This window comes from Megalopta genalis, chromosome 1 (genome assembly GCF_051020955.1).
Source record: "Megalopta genalis isolate 19385.01 chromosome 1, iyMegGena1_principal, whole genome shotgun sequence".
NCBI classification, from domain to species: domain Eukaryota; kingdom Metazoa; phylum Arthropoda; class Insecta; order Hymenoptera; family Halictidae; genus Megalopta; species Megalopta genalis.
In genome coordinates this window covers 35613135-35631176 of record NC_135013.1, presented here as the reverse complement: position 1 = coordinate 35631176, position 18042 = coordinate 35613135, and the positions used below count along the sequence as shown (strand labels likewise).

The following is an 18042-nucleotide window of genomic DNA, read 5'->3' as shown; positions in this document are numbered from 1 at the left end:
CGTGCAAAATCCCGAGTTCGTCGAACTACGGAGATCTCCGATCGCGACGACCTTGAAACTTAACGCGTTCGCCACTGCATCGACGACTCGTCGTTTCGTCGAATCCGACGATTCGCGAATTCGATCGAATTATCGATGGTATCGACGCTGCTACAAATTCCTCTTGTTCGGTTCAATCGCAATTAATTGGCGAATGGAACCAGGATCGAACGGTTGAAAATCGATTACCAGCGACCGTGGCTCGTTACAGTGGCAAACTATTATAGTTACCGATCGGCCGGTCGTTCGATCGACGCAACACCCGGAATTCGTTCCGACGAGTTGCGACATAATTTGCGAATCACTCACCGCGTACCGAAGATCGTAGAACGAAGGGTCGACCTTGTCGTCCACGGTGTCCACGTACTTCTTGACGAGGTCCCAGGTATCCTCGAACGGTGTCTTACAGATGGATCTCTCGGTCCAAGGTCCTTCGTCGTTGCAGTACCTTTTCCGACAGCGAAGCCACGACGAGACGAACTTGCGAAAGTGGCTGGTCACGCAACGAGAGCTCAGCGTGGACGTCACCAGGCTGTAGTTGCTCATCAGGGTGCACAGATGGTACATCAGAGGCTCGGCGTGCTTGTGGCAGAACCTGAGCAAGCCCTCGAGACACTGGTAGACGATGTCTCTCCGCGCTGGGTCGCTCTGTCGCGGAAACGAGTGGAGTCAGGCGATTCGCAATTTTTATCGGATCGATCGATTTCAACGGAGACGTCGGTCGCGTTAAAAATTTGCCGAACGACTTTCGGGGACGTTCCAATTTCTCTCGGCCCGATAAAAGACTCTCGCGGCCGTTGTGACAAATGAAAAACTAAACGAACGCGTCGATCGATCGTTTCGCGACATAATTTTTCAATTCGGTCGGGACGAAAGGGGGGATCGCTTCGAGACAATAGGAGGCTACTAACTATCCCGTGAACGATCCAAAGAGTCTCGTAGAGATTGATCACTCCACCGACGACTCCGTCCAACCTGACAGGCGATCCATCAATATTTCCAGTGAAAAGTTCCAGCACGAGTTGCATCCCATTGATCGCGATGTGGACAGATTTTCTCGTATTAAACAGCAAATCGGCCAAGCTCTGCACGTCGATCGTCAACGGTTTATCGCGCTGTCGAGGCAGAGAGAAAACCGAATGTAGAACAGCGACGCGGGCGGGGACGGGGACGGGGACGGGGACGGGGAAAGGACGAACAGCGGTCGATCCGCGACGAGAATCTATTATTTATGAAATGTGCGTGATCGAAAGAAAAGTTGGCTCCGTCGATCGCTTCGCGACTCGACGGTCTTCCCTGTTTGTTTGTTTCCGATTCGTCGCGTACCCGGACGAACGATCTCTCGTGGAAATGTACGACGAACGCTAGCAACTTCAGACAGACCGCCGACAGTTCCGGGGTTTCCTCGGAGAATCCTCGCAGAAGCAGCTCCTCCAAGAAGTTCGGCGTGCCGACGTATTTCTCGAGAACTGCAATTCGATGGGAAAAGGTCGTGAGCGTTATCGTCTTTTTGGTTGTCGCTCGTTTTACGAGTCGCTGCCGCGAATGAATTCCGTGGAACGTCTACTTGTAAATGGCTTGGACGTCGCGGACGTGACCAGCAAGTCGTACGACTGCATTATTGCCAGCGTCCTCAGCACCGAGTCCGTGTCTCTCCTCGTTACGATGGTCATCAGACAGTCCGCGCAGCGACTCTTTACGCCGGCGGACAGCCAATCGGGAATGAAAAGGTTCGCAAGCTCCAGGACGGCCTTGATCCGCTCGGCTGTGGCAAGGTAAATCTTTGATTCGAGGTTAGAGGGAAACGCGTAAGGTCCGACGCTTCGCTTTTTGGTAAGTACTTCGCGTTTACGACGCCGTCTCGAGCAGCTCGCGGACGGACCGTGCAAATCGTGCAAATTTACGATTATCTGGTCTATTTCCTAGGTAATCGTATCGAGGGTAAATAGCGTTTCCTAAAATTTCGGAGTTTCTAGCAAAACGGATCGATCGGAAGCTGCACCGGGCGCGCCTCGGACGATGCGCGTACCTTTGTCGGGCGAGTAAGTCGAGAGAAGTTTCGGCAGCATGTACCAAGCTATTTCGCCGATCTCCTTCTTGTTGTCGTCGCGCACCATCTTCCGGATTCCTTTCATCGCCAGGCCGATGATCTTCTCGGGATAGCCGGTCTGCACGAGGTGCTGTTCGGGCAAGAATAACCGAGAGTCAGGGTCCGAATCAGGCTCGTAGGCCCGTCGAAAGGAAGCTCACCGTACCAGCAAATGGTGTCTGACGACGTTGTCGCAGCCCAAAGCGAGCAGAGGCTCGATGTTCCCGTCGGAGTCCGCTAGCCAGAGGCCCGTCGCCTTGGTCCTCAGATCCTTGGGCACCTCCGGACATTTCAGACAGTAACGAAGCAGGTCGATGTGGTGGGAATAGCACTCGTCCAGTTTCGAACGCTGCAACGCGGCTGCCAATCGCCTAACTGCGTTCCCGTAGTCCTGCTCCGAGTTGGGCGACGGATGGTAGACGGATCCCACGGCGAACAGAAACCACAGAACCTTGAGGACCCACGACGGCGGCTGCTCGGAGCACGGTAGACTCGTGATCCGGACGATCAGCGACCTCAGACAGATGGTATCGTGTCTGAAAGGTGGACGTTGCGTTCCAAGTTCTAAGTTGCGCGAGACAAAGTTTCCCCGTTCGAAGTACCGCGCCGGTGGCTTACTCTCTGGTCGCGCGGAAATGGTAATAAATCAGCGTCGTCAGGGCGGTCGCGCCGCTTTCCCAACGAGCCAGAACATCGTTCCACCGTCGTTGATCGTTTGGCAAGTCGAGCAGTCCACGGTGCATTAAATCCTCGAAGGCGGACACGTCGCTGGGCCACCGGCCGATCGGCATCGATTTAGAGGCGAGGACCGTTATGACGCGCGACAACAGCGCGCAGGTGTTGCGACGAAGGTACCCTCTAAAATCGGAGATCGTCGGATGAAGGACGGCGAGGATGTACAGGCAGGAAGGACAGAGGGACGAGGGAAGAAATCCTTGAACGGATGTTCGAAGATCTGCTCGAAACGAAGCCGATCGAAACAGCGAAGGCAACCAAAGGCGATCGCGTCCGATAATCTCGACGTCGACGACGAGCTACGCGGCGAGCAGAGTTCCGAGGGACACGGGGTGTTTCCTTTCGGTGTCCCGAAGGCGGTCCCTCGTGGAAAATTGCAGAGCCGAGCGAGGTCAATCGCGTCGCGGAACTTACGGGAGTCCGGTGGTCGAAAGCAAGAATCGCTTCAGGTATCCGTTGGCGGCCAAGTGGTTCGACAAGTTGTCGCGGTCGCACTCGCGCAGCTCGTAAAGGCTGCTCAGGGCAGCGACGAGGTTCACGTGGAATTCCGTCCGTTCGCTGTCCGTTTCGTTCGGCCGGTCGTCCTGTCGAGCCGGAAATAAAACGGGCCTTCGACGCTTGTAATTAAATATGTGTCGGGATCGGCCACCGCCGCCCACGGTAACGCAACACCGAACTCACTCTCGGGCAAGGTATCAGCGTGTTCATCGTCACCGAGTAGACAGATTTCGTCAAAGCCGCTCCGCGCAGTTGAATTTTATCGAACGTTCCCGCGCTGCTCTCGTTCGCCGCCGAACACAGCCTAGCAGAAACGATTTTCCGTGTCCGAGAGTCTGAGAGCGTCCCCGAACGTACCTACAGGGTGGCCCGTTCGAAAAGAACCGAACCAGCCCCTCGCGACGGCTCGCTTTTTACATCGAAAATGAAAGGAATTTTCCTTTTTTACGCGATAATTGCGCTTCGCTCGCGCGTTGGAACAAATTGTTGGAAATTGGAAGAGGAAAAAGAAAAAAAACGATTGAAACCGTACGCAACTGGCGGGACCGTTCTTTTCGAATGGGAACGCCTCGTATATCTATATATTCTATCCGGGATAAAGTAATTGTATGAATTTTGACAAGATATTATTCTTCGTTGAAAGAGTAAGGTTTGCGGGATCCGTTTTTGGAAGGCCCTGTACAGGTTTGTTTCGTTACCGGGTGCCGGAAGCGCAAAGGGCGCACAAAGCGTTCGTGGCCATCGCGATCGAGGCTTCGTCGTCGCTGAAGTCGACGATCTCTTTCATTAAGTCGAGAGCTTTGTGGCAAAGTTCGAACGCGACGTCCTCCCACTCATCCTTGGCGTTCGTGTGTTCGAGAACGATGTTGAGCAACGCGGCTGCGAGGAATTTGATTCTCCGATACGACGGAACCCCGAAGATCAAAGATTTCAGAAGGCTGAGGACTTGCCGCGGCACGCAAACCGCCTCAAAGTCCACGTGAAATCCCACGGCTCTGTGCAAGCACGGTTAAAATACACAATTCCTCGAAAAAATAACACAGAAAGCTCAAATTCATCTACGATAGAAATCGCACGGTATCGGCGCGGGCGAATACAAAAGTTTGGATTAAATGCAACAACGATAACGAACGAATTACGAAGCAATCTTCGTTGCTGATCGTTGCTTAGAAAATGTCAGAATCAATTTTTCAGTCGCTCCGCGTATGGTAGAAAAATTACAGCTGGCTGTTTATGATTCTATCGCTACACTCGATTGTAGATGCGCATCCGGTACTATAACGCACCCGATGAAACGATCTCGCGAAGTAATGCTTCAAAAATATATAAAAAAATGATGCGCGACTACCTGTTCAATATGTCGTAAACGATGGCAATCAATTTTTCCAGAAGCTGGTTTTCCTTGCAACGAGACTTCGTAATGCAAATTGCGACCTTCAGCATCGAATCCACGGCGGCCATTGCCACGTGGCTCTCGTAAAACTTTCGATATACGATCACCAAGCTCAAAAAATCGAGAACTATCCTGTGTCAACGATTTTAAAGAATATTAAGAAAATCCGTGGAACGCGTGGCGTAGAAATTGCGAGGAAACGTACGGGAGAAGATGATCGTCGAGCGTTTGGAGAATTTCGAATATCGACGAGAGCACGTCGTACTTGATCAGTTTCGAAACAACCGCCTCGTTGCCTATGCTGGCGCCATCTTTGAATAGGTTGGTTAACCGCGTGATGCACGCAACCTGTAAATTCCAATTACGTATTCTTGTCCTGATTTACGAAATTATCTTTATATCTCGATTATCCCTATCGATTATAATGCGCGTATCTTTTTATATAAAGAAGACCAAAAATTCGATGTGCAATGGGAGCGATCCAACGAGAACCGCGCAACCCCTCTGTGGCTTATAAAAAGTTCCATCGACTATTACACTAGAATTATCGATAGTCGTGTGCAAAAGTCTATAGACGATTCTGTTACCTATAAAACTATTATCCATCCTCGGAGAATAGTGAAATCGTACGATCGAAATTCATATACCCCCGGTAGAGAGGTAACGAGTAGAATATATTATCCTACCTGGACGTCCTGGTCTTGCAGCATCAGCCTCTTCTTTATGTTTAAGGAAAAAATATCGAAGTCGTCGTATTTTAGTTGAAACAGCGACTCCATTTTCGCGAAATATTCGTATTACACGCAATTTTGTCCCCGCGCTGGTAACGCACGACGCGCGTCTATGCCGCGGTTCGTAAAGTACTACGCGAGTCATTTCGGGGGCTCGCGCGCACGCGCAGAAATTGCCCACGAATAAACGAAACGTTCGAACGGTCGTCGAACGCGTCGGCCCGGCAGCGTGGCAATTTTTACATTATATTCCAATCGAACGAATGCGCGGTGAACGAAACGATAGTTTTACGAGAAACGGAAGAAAAAAATGAGGATGCAAAGATAGAATGGTTCGCATCAATGGTTACTATATTTTATTTCAAACACGTTGTTATAAATTATAATACAAATACAATAAGTATAATCGTAATATATTATAAATGTTAAACAATCCTGAGTAATTACTCTACATAAGAGATAATGAACCGTATTGTTATCGATTATTCTTCGTACGTTTTTTTTTTTTGTTTGCGCCCGCTGAGATGCCGGACGTCGTCGACGCCGTGGACGACACCGACGACATATAATATAATATAGAATACAATAATAACATATAATATAAACAATCCACTTTCATATGGAAGGGGTTAATTCCTAGGCTATTTATACTTTGCTCCTTAGAATCGAAACGTCATAAACTATACAGTATTTAACATGAAAAAAATGATCGCGATTCCGAACACTAAAAACATGTACACAATGAGAGAAATGCGGTAATACACAGTGCAACGTGACAACGCCGTAATATTCGATATATGTGCAGAATCTATACATAACAAGAGCGAGAAACAAGCGTAAAAATACTTTCTTTCGATTCTCGAACGAAACAACGGAGACGGAGAAGAAGAACGAGGGACGATAGAAAACGAAGTAGTCTCTCTCTAGCTGCGAAGGAGAAAAAGAACGACTTTACAGAAACAAATGGTGGAAGAAGGAGAAACGCAGCCGCGACGAACGGTGCCGACGAATCCGAGAATAATAATCAAAGAGCCTCCCTAGAAAACGATTGTTTCAGCCGCGTCGCCTTCCAATTAGCCCCCTCGTGGGGTCGCGAGATGGTGAACGGACCCTCTAATTGTACGAAATCGTTCCCGATACGAACTCAAACGACCATCGAAGAACTGTTTTGCGGTCACACCGATACACGTACGCCTTACATCGCGTTTGCTATCACGAGACACTTGTACACACACGACGACACGACTCGTACGGCGCAGGGGAACGCCGATTGCTCGCCGGTTGTTCGCTTTAGAGATTCTTCCGAAACGTTTAAATTTGAGACGCTGCACGAGGAATAAATCGGCGATTTCTCGCCGATTTCTACGGAAAATTTCGTCGGTCGACGGCGTTCCGCTGCGCCTTTCTTCGCGTCCGCTGGCTACCGTGGTCCGGTTCCGTCGTAGAACCTCTGCGAGCTGGTTCCTATTGTACGAGTAAACGAAGAGTGCGACTGTTTATGCGAACCGGTTATCCAGATTGTGTTCAACGAGCGGAAAGCACCAGAATTTGTACACCCAACGGGACAGATCGTGGACGATCGCGACGGCCGATCGCGACGGAACCGGAAACGGCTGGCAGCGGGTACGATGCCCGAGAAAAACGCGAGCACCGCACGCGTTCCTACGGGAAAAAAATTCGCGTATCAAAGTCTAAATGCGTATCAAACGACGGCCGTGATCGCACGGCACAGCCTTGTAAACGTGCTTAGCAAAAGTTCCATTGGTAAAAAAAAAACGGGTCCTCTGGAAAAAAAGGGGGTAAGAGCAACGAGACGATCAAGATTGGCCGGACGCGAGCCTCGAAGAAGAACGTTGGCGACTGTCGGGAGCCGAGCCTCGTTTCTGCTATTGTATCATGTTTACCTGATAAACATGCTCAATATTGTCCGAGGACGACGAGCCTGGTCCCGAGCCCGATCGATCGACACGAGCTAGGCGTTGCAGGATTCTGTTCTCTGGCAGTGACGAATGCGACGTTGTTTCGGATGAAGATATGCAAAGGCGTGCTGCTGCTGCTGCTGCTGCTGCTGCTGCTCACGGTTCTAGCACCATGAGATATGGGACAGACGACAGGGGATCTGGGTGCCATGGAGGATCGAACGAGTAGCAAAGAACCGGATACGAAGGTTGCGGGTTAGAGCTCGAAACGTTTCTTCCTCTCGGCGACCATGCCCACCGCTGGCAGTGGGGGGTGGAGCGGGTGATGGTAACTCGGCGTGGGCGTGGGGGGCAAGCTACGACAACTTCGGCTGGACCACCTCACTGTTGGAGACCTTATCAGCTCTGCAAAGAGAATCGGATCAACGTTATCTGGCTTCGATGGCTCGGCTGGCTACACTCCTCGAGTATCGAGCTTCGGAAACGCGCGCGGAGAGAATCGGAAGTTCGGGCAGAGTGGACCAAAGTAGAAGACCCTGAGAGAGCCGTAGAAGAGACGGTAATTGACAGGAGGTGGTGGAGGAGGACGCTCGAAGCGGAAAAGCCAGCCGGGTTAGTCGCCCCGAAGCAATCTCGAGCTGCTCCAAGCCTTGGAAACGATTCCACGGAGGGTAGAAGCGTGCTTGGATCGCGTGGCGACGCGCGACCCCATCTCCGATCTTGTCGATGAATCTGAGAATGAGAACGGACCTGCAACGGAGAGAGCTGGGGGTTCCGGGGTGAGGCGGGGCGTGCGAGGATCGTCGGCACGGAGGCCGAGTGCCTCCTGTTCACGCTGCCTTTCGGTTTGCCTGCTGTCCTGCCACCGGGTGCCAGCGCCGCCGACTCGCGCCTCTGCTGTGCCACCTTGTGTGTCAAACAATCGCCGACATACGATTACCAGGATTGCACAGTTTGCCACCCCCACGACCGTCTTCTCTTTTGCTCGTGGCACAAATAGAGGGAAGCGTGGCGCACGCTTCGGGGAAGGACGTGGCTCGCGCGCGAACGCTGGATCTCTCTCTTGGATCGACTCGGGAAACGTTTCGCCTCCTCGAGGATCGAGCTCGCTCGCTCGCTCGCTCGCGGTGGACGGAGATCCCGCGATTCGCGCGCTGCCGCGTCCTTGAAATGGACGATACGGAACAGAGGACTCTCGAATCGTTCTCTTATACACCTAAGGATGTTCCCAACAATTTAAGCGGCGTTACTCTTACAGGTATAGGGGATGCATCGTTACGACGCGGATAGTCAGTGCCGCGCGCGGGGATGTTTGTTGTCGAAGTAAAAAGTTGCAAAAATAGGTTCTCGGTAAAAGTCGTGTTCGAAAGAGGCGTGTTGGAGTATCGAGTCCGAAAAGGGGTCGTCGATCGACGTCGAACGTCGATGTCGTGAAGAATTTCGATCGGTCGCGCGCGCGCGCGCACTGACTACCTTTTGATATTATTATGCGTACAGCGTGTGTCAGCCATCGCGCGGATTAGACATTCAACGAGTATACGGGGAATCGCATTAATCGCAAGGCAGGATTACCGTGTTGCGTTACTTGTTGCATACCGTTAATAGTACATGTCTCCGGTTAGTAGCGCCTTGCCATAGTTTCGGCCCGCGGAGGGCCGACGCGCGGACAAGAGATTATTGCACAACGATACGGTTACAATGTCAGTCGCGGGTACATTCAGCCGGTTAGGTCAGTCGACGCTCGAACGTCCACGAAGCGGTTAATATATCCGAAACGGAAGCACCCGGTTAGTCTTGCTTCGATCGTCGTCTCGAGCCGCGATCGGGGGGAATCGCGTGAGACGAGTCGTCGGCGAACGTTTCGCGTCAACACCGAATCTACCGTCGATCGGCAGATTTTGATCGAACCTTTCGTCGGAGGAGTCCTCCGATCGTCGAAACAGCGAGGCGAACGATTTCTTCGGTAGGTTCGGTGTCGACGGTCGAAACGAAGACGGAGACCCGAGAGACTCTTGGACATGCTATAGAGTCGTCGGATCCCCTCGAGCTTGCTCGGTCTACACCATAGAGCACCGTACGGGCAATGAAGCAACGAGGACGACGCGCGGAGGCAGACTCGCGCGGTGTACTTGGAGCGCGGGTGTCGCGAGAGACGGCACACGGGTATCATGGATCAAGCAGAGAGGCGTTCCAAGAGAGGATCGACGACGATCCCCGCCACCGACGGTCCGATCACCGAACGTGTCCGGTTCATCTGTCTTCTGTACCTTGATACTGATGGGGCAATCCGCTCCTGGGCCTCAAGCTGTCCCACAGTGGCGATGCGAGACCGTTACGCTCCTGACTCTTTTGCCCTAAGCTCACCTCTTTCCTATCGTGCGACGGAACGCCAGAACTACTCCCCGGCCTAACCAAGTTACTCGAGTACGGCAACGAGACCGACTTAATCCGCTCGAGCTTGTAGGAGAACGCGGCCGGCTTGTCCGCGGCCGGGTGCTTATGCAACGTCGACACCGAGGAGCTTTTCGCCCTTTCGCCGGTTAGCCGGTGCTCCTCGCAGCTGCTCGATCGTGTCACCGGCTCCAGCCCGCTCCGGAGGCGAAGCGGCGGGTAAGCCGCGGAGCAGTTCTGCGACGGTGATTTCGACGCCGCGCCGGACGAGTCGCGAACAACGGCATCCCCATGCTGTTAGTGGAGAATCGAAAATAATAATGGGTCAGTGCGGCTGCTGGGGCGGTTAACCTGGACGTTTCGCGCGTCGTCGATCGGGTGCCCGGGGAACGCGGACGATCCCTTCGCTGGACCAGGCTTCGGTCGAAGGATCCGGAACCGTGGCTCGACCGAGAGATACCGAGTTTCGCGTCTCCGAAACGAAACGAGATACGGGTTTGCGCGAACGGTTTGCGAACCGTCTACCGAAGGCGTACAAATATATGGAAAACATGTGCAAACGATATATATCATAATATACAATAGGGTGTCTCGGCTAAAGGCGGTCGCCCGATCGAAAGGTGAATCTACGACTGGGCTGATATTTTCGGGAAACGGTGAGTTCCTCGAGCACCACGGGAAGTACTACCGCACGCCCGAAGCACAGCTGCGGCGCGATTGCACATGTATTTTGAAAGGGCGGGCGAGGGGTGGGGGGCGGGGGGAAAGCTGTTTAACACCATAATACGCAATTGCGGCAGCGTTAATCATTTAGTAATGTACATTTGTTAACCACATCTACGTTGCGATCGGGACACGCGTGCAACCTGACTGGTTTACCTTCAATTGTTGGAGCCTGTGCATCTCCTCCCTCGGCTCGGCTATCTCGTTCTCTCCGACCCTCAGCACCTGCATCGTGTCGTTGACGCCGGTGTCGTTCGTCTCCAATACCAAATGCGCTCTCAGCTGCTTGTTCCTGGCGTCCAGTTGCATGATGTGCTGCTGCGCCTGAGTCAGCTGTTTCGTCAGAGAACCTACCTTTTCTTCCAGAGCCGCGGACTCGACGCACTTCGAAGAATATTTGGCGGAGAGCGAGAGAATCTCTTGCTTGATCTCTTCCATTTCTTCCCTGCGGATCGGTGAGAAACCGTTGGTACCATTATATCGTGTCGAGATCGTTCCTCGACGCGTCGCGATGCAACAACGATCCTCGGTTACCGGCGACTCGTCCGGACGCACTTACTCGTGTTCCTTGTGCAGCACCCCGATGTCCTCCCTCGCCTGCATCTGCTTGATGAACTCCTGCTTGAATTTAGCGATCTCCTTTTGTACCTCGTGCTCGTGGGCCTTCCTCATGACGTCCAGAGCCGCCAGGGTGGCCTGGGTCTCTTCCGACAACGCTTGCTCCTTCTCCACCCTCAGACTCTCCAACTCCTGCCGATGTTTCTCCTCCATTTCCGAGATGATCCGCCTGTGGGAGTTTTCCATAGCCAGCAGGCCCTTCTCGCAGAGCGCTCGCAGCTGCTTGATCTCCTCCTTGTACCTCTTGCGAGTCTCCGCGTCGGTGTCCAATTCGGCGCTCATGGACCTCTGATAAGCGGCTCTCAGCTCGTTCACGTGAGCGGAATGCTCCGAATCCATCGCGTTCAGCCTGTGCTCGAGCTTCCGAGCCTTGTCCCGCAGACTGGCCGCTTCCTGCTCGTATCGAGAGGTCAACGACTGCCTCTGGTTGTCCAATTCGCCCTTGATATCCGTCAGATCCCTTTCCTGGCTCCTCTTGAGCGTCTCGAGCTCCTCCCGGTGGTCCGCCGTAATCCTCTCGATGGTCGCCTGCAGCTGATCGCACTGCTCGCACGCCACGGTGTTCACGTGGTCCCGTAGTCTCTTGATCTGTTCGCGCAGCTGCGAGCACTTCTCGCAGACGCTGGACCAGTCGTTCCCCGCCGATTTCGGCGACCAGCTGGCCAGCTTCTCGCCGTCCTTGTCGCGAACCCGCTTCGCCAGATCGATCAGGTCCTCCTCCAGATGGAACAGGCTCTGGCTGACGTTTTTCAGCTGCTCCTTCGAGCTCCGCTTCCCGGAGATCCTCTCCTCGCACTCCTTGCCGAACTGCTGGTAAAGGTAACTGTACTCCGCGTCGAGGATCGGATCGCTCTGGTACTCGCAGTCGTCCCCGAGCAGACACGACAGCAGCTCGTCGTTGCGGATTAGACTAGATACGAAAGTCTCGCCGGGGAAGCCGGTCGAGGGCCGCGCGTTCTCCTGGAGAAGCCCGATCCTGGCGTCGATCAGAGCCTTGTGCGCGATCACGTCCGCGTAATCGTTCAACAGCTGCCGGGACTCGAACTTGGTCTCCACGCCGGTCTTGTTCTTCTTCATCCGGCGGAGACACTCCTCGTAGGCCTCCGACAGCTCGCGAGTGGACAGCTCCATCTCCTGTCGGAGCCTGGCCTGCGCCGCGTCGATCCAGGACTCCAAAGCGATGTTATCGGTCGCCTCGAACGCGAGACAGGCGTCCGTGATGCCGGTGATGTTCTGCTCGTAGATCTGACCGCAGCGCATGATCACGTGCGACACCTCGGACTGGACCAGCTCCTTGCTGACCGTCTCCTGAGCCAGCGCCCAGGCTTCCCTGATCCGTCGGTCCTCCAGCAGCTTCTTGTTCGAGCTGGTCACCGTCTTGCCGAGATCCTCCTGCTCGGACATGCTCAGCGTCTCGACGGCCAGCGCCTCGGCCAGCTGTCGCAGCCTCGTCTCCTTGTACCTCCTCGCGATCTCGTCGACCTCCCGCTGTTTCTGCAGCAGGAAGCCGAGGCTCTCCGCGCGAGCCGCGGCAACTTCCTTCGTGGCATCGGCGGTCGCCGGCGCACCGCCGACCAGTACTAACTTATTCGCTAACACTTTAGTAAGATACTGAATGTAACTGGTGTTTTGGTAGGTTTTGGGCTTAGTTCCGTGAATCTTACGCATTAGGCTTGTGGCAAGCTGACTAGTTTCGACCAGTTCACTGAGAACGGCACTCCTGTCGAACGTCCGGCCGATCGCGCACCTGATCTGCCTGAGAACGACGAACTCGAACGCCACCCGCTCCGCGATCAGCTTCGCCTTCTCCCGGTCGTCGAGCTGGCCGTTCTGCGCGAGCGCCTGCCGTCTTGCCGCGAGTTCGCTCAGCTTATCCTTAAGTATAGTCTCTAGCCTAGATACCGCTACCCCTACTGACTCGGTCGCTTGAGCGCTAGCTTGGCTTTTCTTACATTCTAAACACGAGTCCAGGATGTCGTTCACCTCGCGTAAACACTTCTCCGCCTTGTCCTCCGCCTGGGTGGAGCCCAGACACTTCTCCAGCCGACGCTTCGACTTGCACACCACCCGCTCCAACTTCCTCAGCCTGGCGACGATCTCCAGGGACACCTCGCTGGTCGAGGACGCGCTGACCTCGCTGCACTCGCTGCTGTCCTTCTCGGCGTCGCTCGCCATGTTCTCGGCGACGTTCGCCACCTTGGTCTCCAGCGTGCTCAGCCGGATCAGCACCTTCATCGGCTCGGAGCTGGTCGCGCTGTCCAGAGACTTCCTTCGCAGCCTCGAGCGATCCAAGTTCTTGCTCCTCTTCTCTTTCTTTGGATTAGGACTCGACTCCTTGGAGCCGGTGGCGCCGATCGCGCCGATGCTTCTACCGCGTTCGATCGCGCAGATCTTGTTCTCGAGATCTTGCAGCTTGTCCTCCATCTCCTGCGAGATCTGAAAGGACTCGCGACCTTTCAGCGACAACGACCGTCGCTTGTCTCTGGCCTCCGCCTTCGTCAGCTTCTGCTTCAACGTCCGCACCTGCTTCTCGCTGGCAGCCAGCTTGTTGGTCAGATCCTGGATCCTCGCGGCCATCAGCCGAGCCTGGGCCTGGTTCGTCTCGCTCACGCTGGCGGCGTCCTGCTTGTGCGCGAAGATCTCCAGCTCGAGCGCGTCCTGCATCGCGTGAGCCTCTCGCAGCTCCTTCCGCATCGCGCGAATCTCCAGAATCGCCTTCTCGAAACGACTGCGCAGCTCCTCGTATTCCTCCATGATCCTGTGGAACGATTACGCGGGGGGATGAGTTATCGTAGCGCGCGTCGGTCCACGCGCACAGAATCCACGCATAGAACGCGAACGCATAGATTACCTCTCCTTGTCGAGAGAATTCAAGTCCAGGTCCAGTTCGATGTTCGTCAGGTCGCTCAGCGAGTCGAAGCTCCTGCCGCGCTCCCTCGAAGCGGACAGCCCGCCCTTTTCCTCGAGTTCCCTGACCTTGGAGTAGAGCCGCTCGTTCTCCTCGATTCCTGCAACAAGAACGACCAAATTAGATCGCGCTCCGCTCGTCCGCTCCTCGAATCGACGGCCTATCCACACCGACCTTGCGACAGTCGATCGCTCAACGAAGCGATCTCGGTCTGCAGATGCTCGACCGTCCTGTGGCTGGACGCCAGCTCCTTGGCGAGCATCTCGCAGCGTTCGCTGGTCTCCCTGAGGATCGCCTCCGTCTCCAAGAGCTTGCACTCGAGCACCTCCTTGTCCCTGGTGTACATCTTCTTCATCTTCTCCAGATCCTCGAGGTCCTTGTTCCTCTGCTGCTCGGTCCTCTGTACGGTGTTGAGCAGTTCGTCCACCTGTTTCTCCCTGATGGAAGCCTCGGCCTTCTGCTGCCTCAGCCTGGACAGCTCCTTCTCGGCGTTGGCGACGTCCGTTCTCGCGGCGTTCAGCTGTGACTTCAAGCTCTCGATCTCGTTCTCCTGACGCTCGACAATGACTAGTAGCGTGCTCGGGTGATTCGACTGATTCTGATCCAGCTGATCGCGCAACAGGGACACCTGGTTCTCCAGCAGCTCGACGATCAACGGGCTGTCGTTGGCGCCGGAGAGGCAGCTGTTGCTCTGCATGTGCCCGTTGGTCTGCTCCTCGTCCTCGCCCAGCTCGCAGCAAGCCATCATCAGGTCCTCGGACCTCACGCTGTCCAGCGTGCTCCTCCTCGAGCTGGGCGGCGAGCTGCGGCTCCTCTTGTACACTCTGGACCTCGAGCTGGACCTCGAGCGGGCTTTCACTCGGGACAACGCGGTCCTCGTTAGAGGCGGCGACGGTGGCAGCTCGGACCACTCGTGATTCGCCGAGTCGGACCAACTCGAACCCTTCGGTCCGGTCGGCCAGTCGCCGTTGCGGACCAACGGCGGGGACACCGGCACCTCGGACCAGTCCCCGGACTCCCTTCTTCCGCCTTCCGACGCCGTCCTGTACTCCTCGTCCGACGAGAACAGCACCGACCGAGGTGTCACCGACGCGGAGGGGACCACCGAGTCTCGCTCTCGATCCGTGATAGACCTACGACGCACAAGCACCGATCGATCGTCGCCCTTCGAACCGCTACCTTCCACGACCTCGATGCCACCGCGGAAGCTTCCGCTACCCGGTGAAGAACGTCCGTTCGCGGGGCCGGTAGCAAACGCCGTCCACGGTGGCAGCGAGGCGTCCCGAGTTTTCGGGACACTGTAAATCCGCTGGAGCTTACGTGGTAGGCGACTGCGGGGTATTGTCCTGCTGGCCGTCCTGGCAAACGGACATGGAGTCCGCGTTGCTGTCGGGATCCGGCAAGTTGGCGGCCCTCCTGACAGCGGACATCCAGCTGGCGCGAATCCCGGCGGTGACCGCTGACAGCACGGTGGATCCTCGATCGTCCCAGGCCTTGCGGAAACACAACGCGACAAGTATGCAGGAAAACCGTGCTATCTGGGTCGATCGGCGGGATAGAGGGCCGGACGACGCGAGATCGGTGACACGAATAAGGAGGGAGCTGTTAGGCTCGCGCTCGAACCGTTCTACCGCGAAATTGAGTTACCGACATCTTCCAGCCACTCCTACGGTACGGAAGTTAATTCCGGCAATCCAATTTAGCCGCAAAGCCCGCTGGCTGATTCACCGTCGGAGCCAACTACGGCTCTCCGATGCCGTTCAACGGCTGTTTTCCCGCCGTTCCTTCCCTCTCGGCTTTTATCGTCCATCGACCGCGTACTTCGGAAACTACTAGGCGAATCTAGGCGAATTCATCGAAGAAAACAGCTTTTTTCCAAATGTTTCTCGCTTACGGTTCGCAGCTACACTTCGACCTCTCGTTGAACATCGTTCAAGCACGTTCCCGCGTTTTTACGATATTACCAGTGTACCGTTGTATATTATTTGTATTTTTTTTTAAAGCGAGAAACATTTTCGAAAGTTACTCGCGCGGAAGAGGAATTTAAAGTTCCGACCCCCGACGAGGTAGTTTCTAAGAACAAAGTCCGCGCGGATTCGTTTTGCTCCCGCTCGCGGTAGCGAAGCGACTCGGACGTCGCGCCTCCGGAGTACAGTCCGGAGCAGCCGAGAAGGCCTAACTGGATTTCCGTTCGCGCGGAATGTTAATTACCGTAAATCACCGGCCGCGAAATTCCCCCGGTCACACTCACCACGGTCTGGAATCCATAATTTCTTGCGACTTGAAGGGGCGTGACGGCGGTAACGGTATTCAGATCTATGACGCCGTCCATGATACCCTTATCTTCCGCGCAGGGATCTCGGTAGTACATGAGGCCGCAGCCGCGCAGTACGAACCAGTGCTTGTTCCATTCCTGCGACGCAATACGATTCGTTATGCACGGCTATTAATCGTCGGTTCGAGGAAAATGAGCAACTGAAACACGCGTTCGCTGTCCGGCCGCTTTAACGACGCGACGCCCCGGCCCGTTTTTGTCGCCCGTCGAGTCCCGACGAGTCCCGACGAGTCCCGTCGACTCGCGTCGCGCGACAGGTCCTTCCACGGCCCGCCTAGATCGCGCGTCTAGGATACGGATACGGATACGGAGGGTCGAACGATAACTCCGCCGTGCGATTAATCCGAGCTCGGAGAAACGCGGAGAAACGCGAGTTATTCCAGTTTTCTGCTCGTAAACCCGCGCGATCCGACCGCGCCGCGTACAAAAATGTCTAAAAGCGAAGTCGACGACGTCGAAACGACGTATCAAATTCTATCGGCTTCGCGTTCGTCCCCTGGCATTCGCGCGAACCCAAGTAAACCCGCGCCGAGGCGCTCGGATGCTCGAACAGCCGCGTTCGAGGAGAGAAAATGCCGAACGTTCACCCGGAGGAACCGATGCCCGGCGTATCCGAAGGAGGTACCGGACCGCCGTATAATTATAGAGGTACATCGGCGTGCTTGCGTTTGCGTTTCGAACAGGGCACACCCGATCGACCGAACGCGAACGGCTATCGAACAACTCCGCAGGAAGCTGGCCGCGCGCGTTGTCCAGGAAGCGTAGTCCGCAGTCTGTACGCGCGGGCCGGCCGTGTTAAATTCGATACGAACCTTATTGAGGCCCTGCTTCATCAGCCAGCCTTTCTTGATGTTCAGCAGATCCTCGGCGGGTAGGTCGACCCGCAATTCCGAGGTGGGGGAATATCTGATGCCCGAGATGTCTAGGCCGCAACCGTCGGGATCTCCTCTGATCTGTATCGGGAACGAAAACGATTACCGATGTGGACAACGAACGATCGGTTCTACGAACTATCGACCGCCGTTCGTTTCGCGCCGTGGAAACGAGCGAATGCTCACTAGTTTATCCTGATAGGCCGCGTTCACCGCGTCCACGACGTCCCTGGTCGGCTCGGATGTCCTCGGCTTGATCCTGCGGACGCGAGGCTGGGTCAACGAGGCTGCGATGTCGCGCAGCTTGCCCTCTCTTTCTCTCTCGTGCTCCAGCAGGATCCTCCGACAGGCGTCGTCGTCTGGTTCACAATCGTTCGATTACGTTATACACATCGTTCGTATCGGGGATCGTTTTCAAGCTATCCCAACCGTCGTTCTCGAGCTATCCTTTTCGGCGAGAGCGTCGCGCGACGTCGCGGGTATCGCTGTTATCGGCATGCCAACGGGCGGTTAGATTTCGACGAGAATCGACGAACGACGCGAGGGTACGCGCGTGGCACGGTTATCAATTAGTCGGCAGAGGGAATTAACGGGCCGGTGGCCGGTGTACGGGCCGTGCCAGGTTCGCCGCGTCGCGCCGTCTCGAAAAGAAGTTAATTGGTTGTGCCGGGACGCGAATGTTTGATAACCACGGGGACGATCCGCCATCTTGCCTCGACTACTTTCTAACTGCTGTAATTATAATACGCAACGTGTTTCGTGTTCGCTGCGTTTCGCCGGGGAACGCCCTC

At 55.0% G+C, this 18042-nt stretch overlaps 2 protein-coding genes across 10 annotated transcripts in view; both read right to left on the bottom strand.

Moving 5' to 3' along the window:
* LOC117217980 (uncharacterized) overlaps positions 1–5533 on the bottom strand; it is a 296657-nt gene extending 291124 nt beyond the window's left edge. Inside the window, exons 1-13 of the mRNA XM_076519423.1 lie at positions 5441–5533; positions 4960–5102; positions 4710–4886; positions 4060–4356; positions 3545–3665; positions 3278–3447; positions 2747–2986; positions 2295–2664; positions 2069–2219; positions 1607–1804; positions 1366–1508; positions 951–1154; positions 349–687 (exon numbers count right to left, since the gene is read on the bottom strand). Of these exons, the coding sequence (XP_076375538.1) occupies positions 349–687; positions 951–1154; positions 1366–1508; positions 1607–1804; positions 2069–2219; positions 2295–2664; positions 2747–2986; positions 3278–3447; positions 3545–3665; positions 4060–4356; positions 4710–4886; positions 4960–5102; positions 5441–5533 (2646 nt within the window). The remainder of the gene's footprint in view (positions 1–348; positions 688–950; positions 1155–1365; positions 1509–1606; positions 1805–2068; positions 2220–2294; positions 2665–2746; positions 2987–3277; positions 3448–3544; positions 3666–4059; positions 4357–4709; positions 4887–4959; positions 5103–5440) is intronic.
* Positions 5534–5818: 285 nt separating this feature from the next.
* The window catches only part of osp (myosin phosphatase Rho interacting protein outspread), a 177505-nt gene continuing 165281 nt past the window's right edge, over positions 5819–18042 (bottom strand). For 2 of the 9 annotated variants that reach the window (XM_076526668.1, XM_076526689.1), the window contains 10 exons: positions 17438–17610; positions 17192–17332; positions 16296–16457; positions 15365–15537; positions 14219–15177; positions 13988–14144; positions 11078–13894; positions 10675–10963; positions 9769–10089; positions 7762–8310 (listed from right to left, as the gene is read on the bottom strand). In XM_076526668.1, the coding sequence (XP_076382783.1) occupies positions 7804–8310; positions 9769–10089; positions 10675–10963; positions 11078–13894; positions 13988–14144; positions 14219–15177; positions 15365–15537; positions 16296–16457; positions 17192–17332; positions 17438–17610 (5699 nt within the window). In that variant the 3' untranslated portion in view covers positions 7762–7803. Of the gene's footprint in view, positions 8311–9671; positions 10090–10674; positions 10964–11077; positions 13895–13987; positions 14145–14218; positions 15178–15364; positions 15538–16295; positions 16458–17191; positions 17333–17437; positions 17611–18042 lie in introns of all 9 variants that reach the window. The other 7 variants (XR_013034906.1, XM_076526676.1, XM_076526695.1 and 4 more) reach the window with 7 other exon arrangements.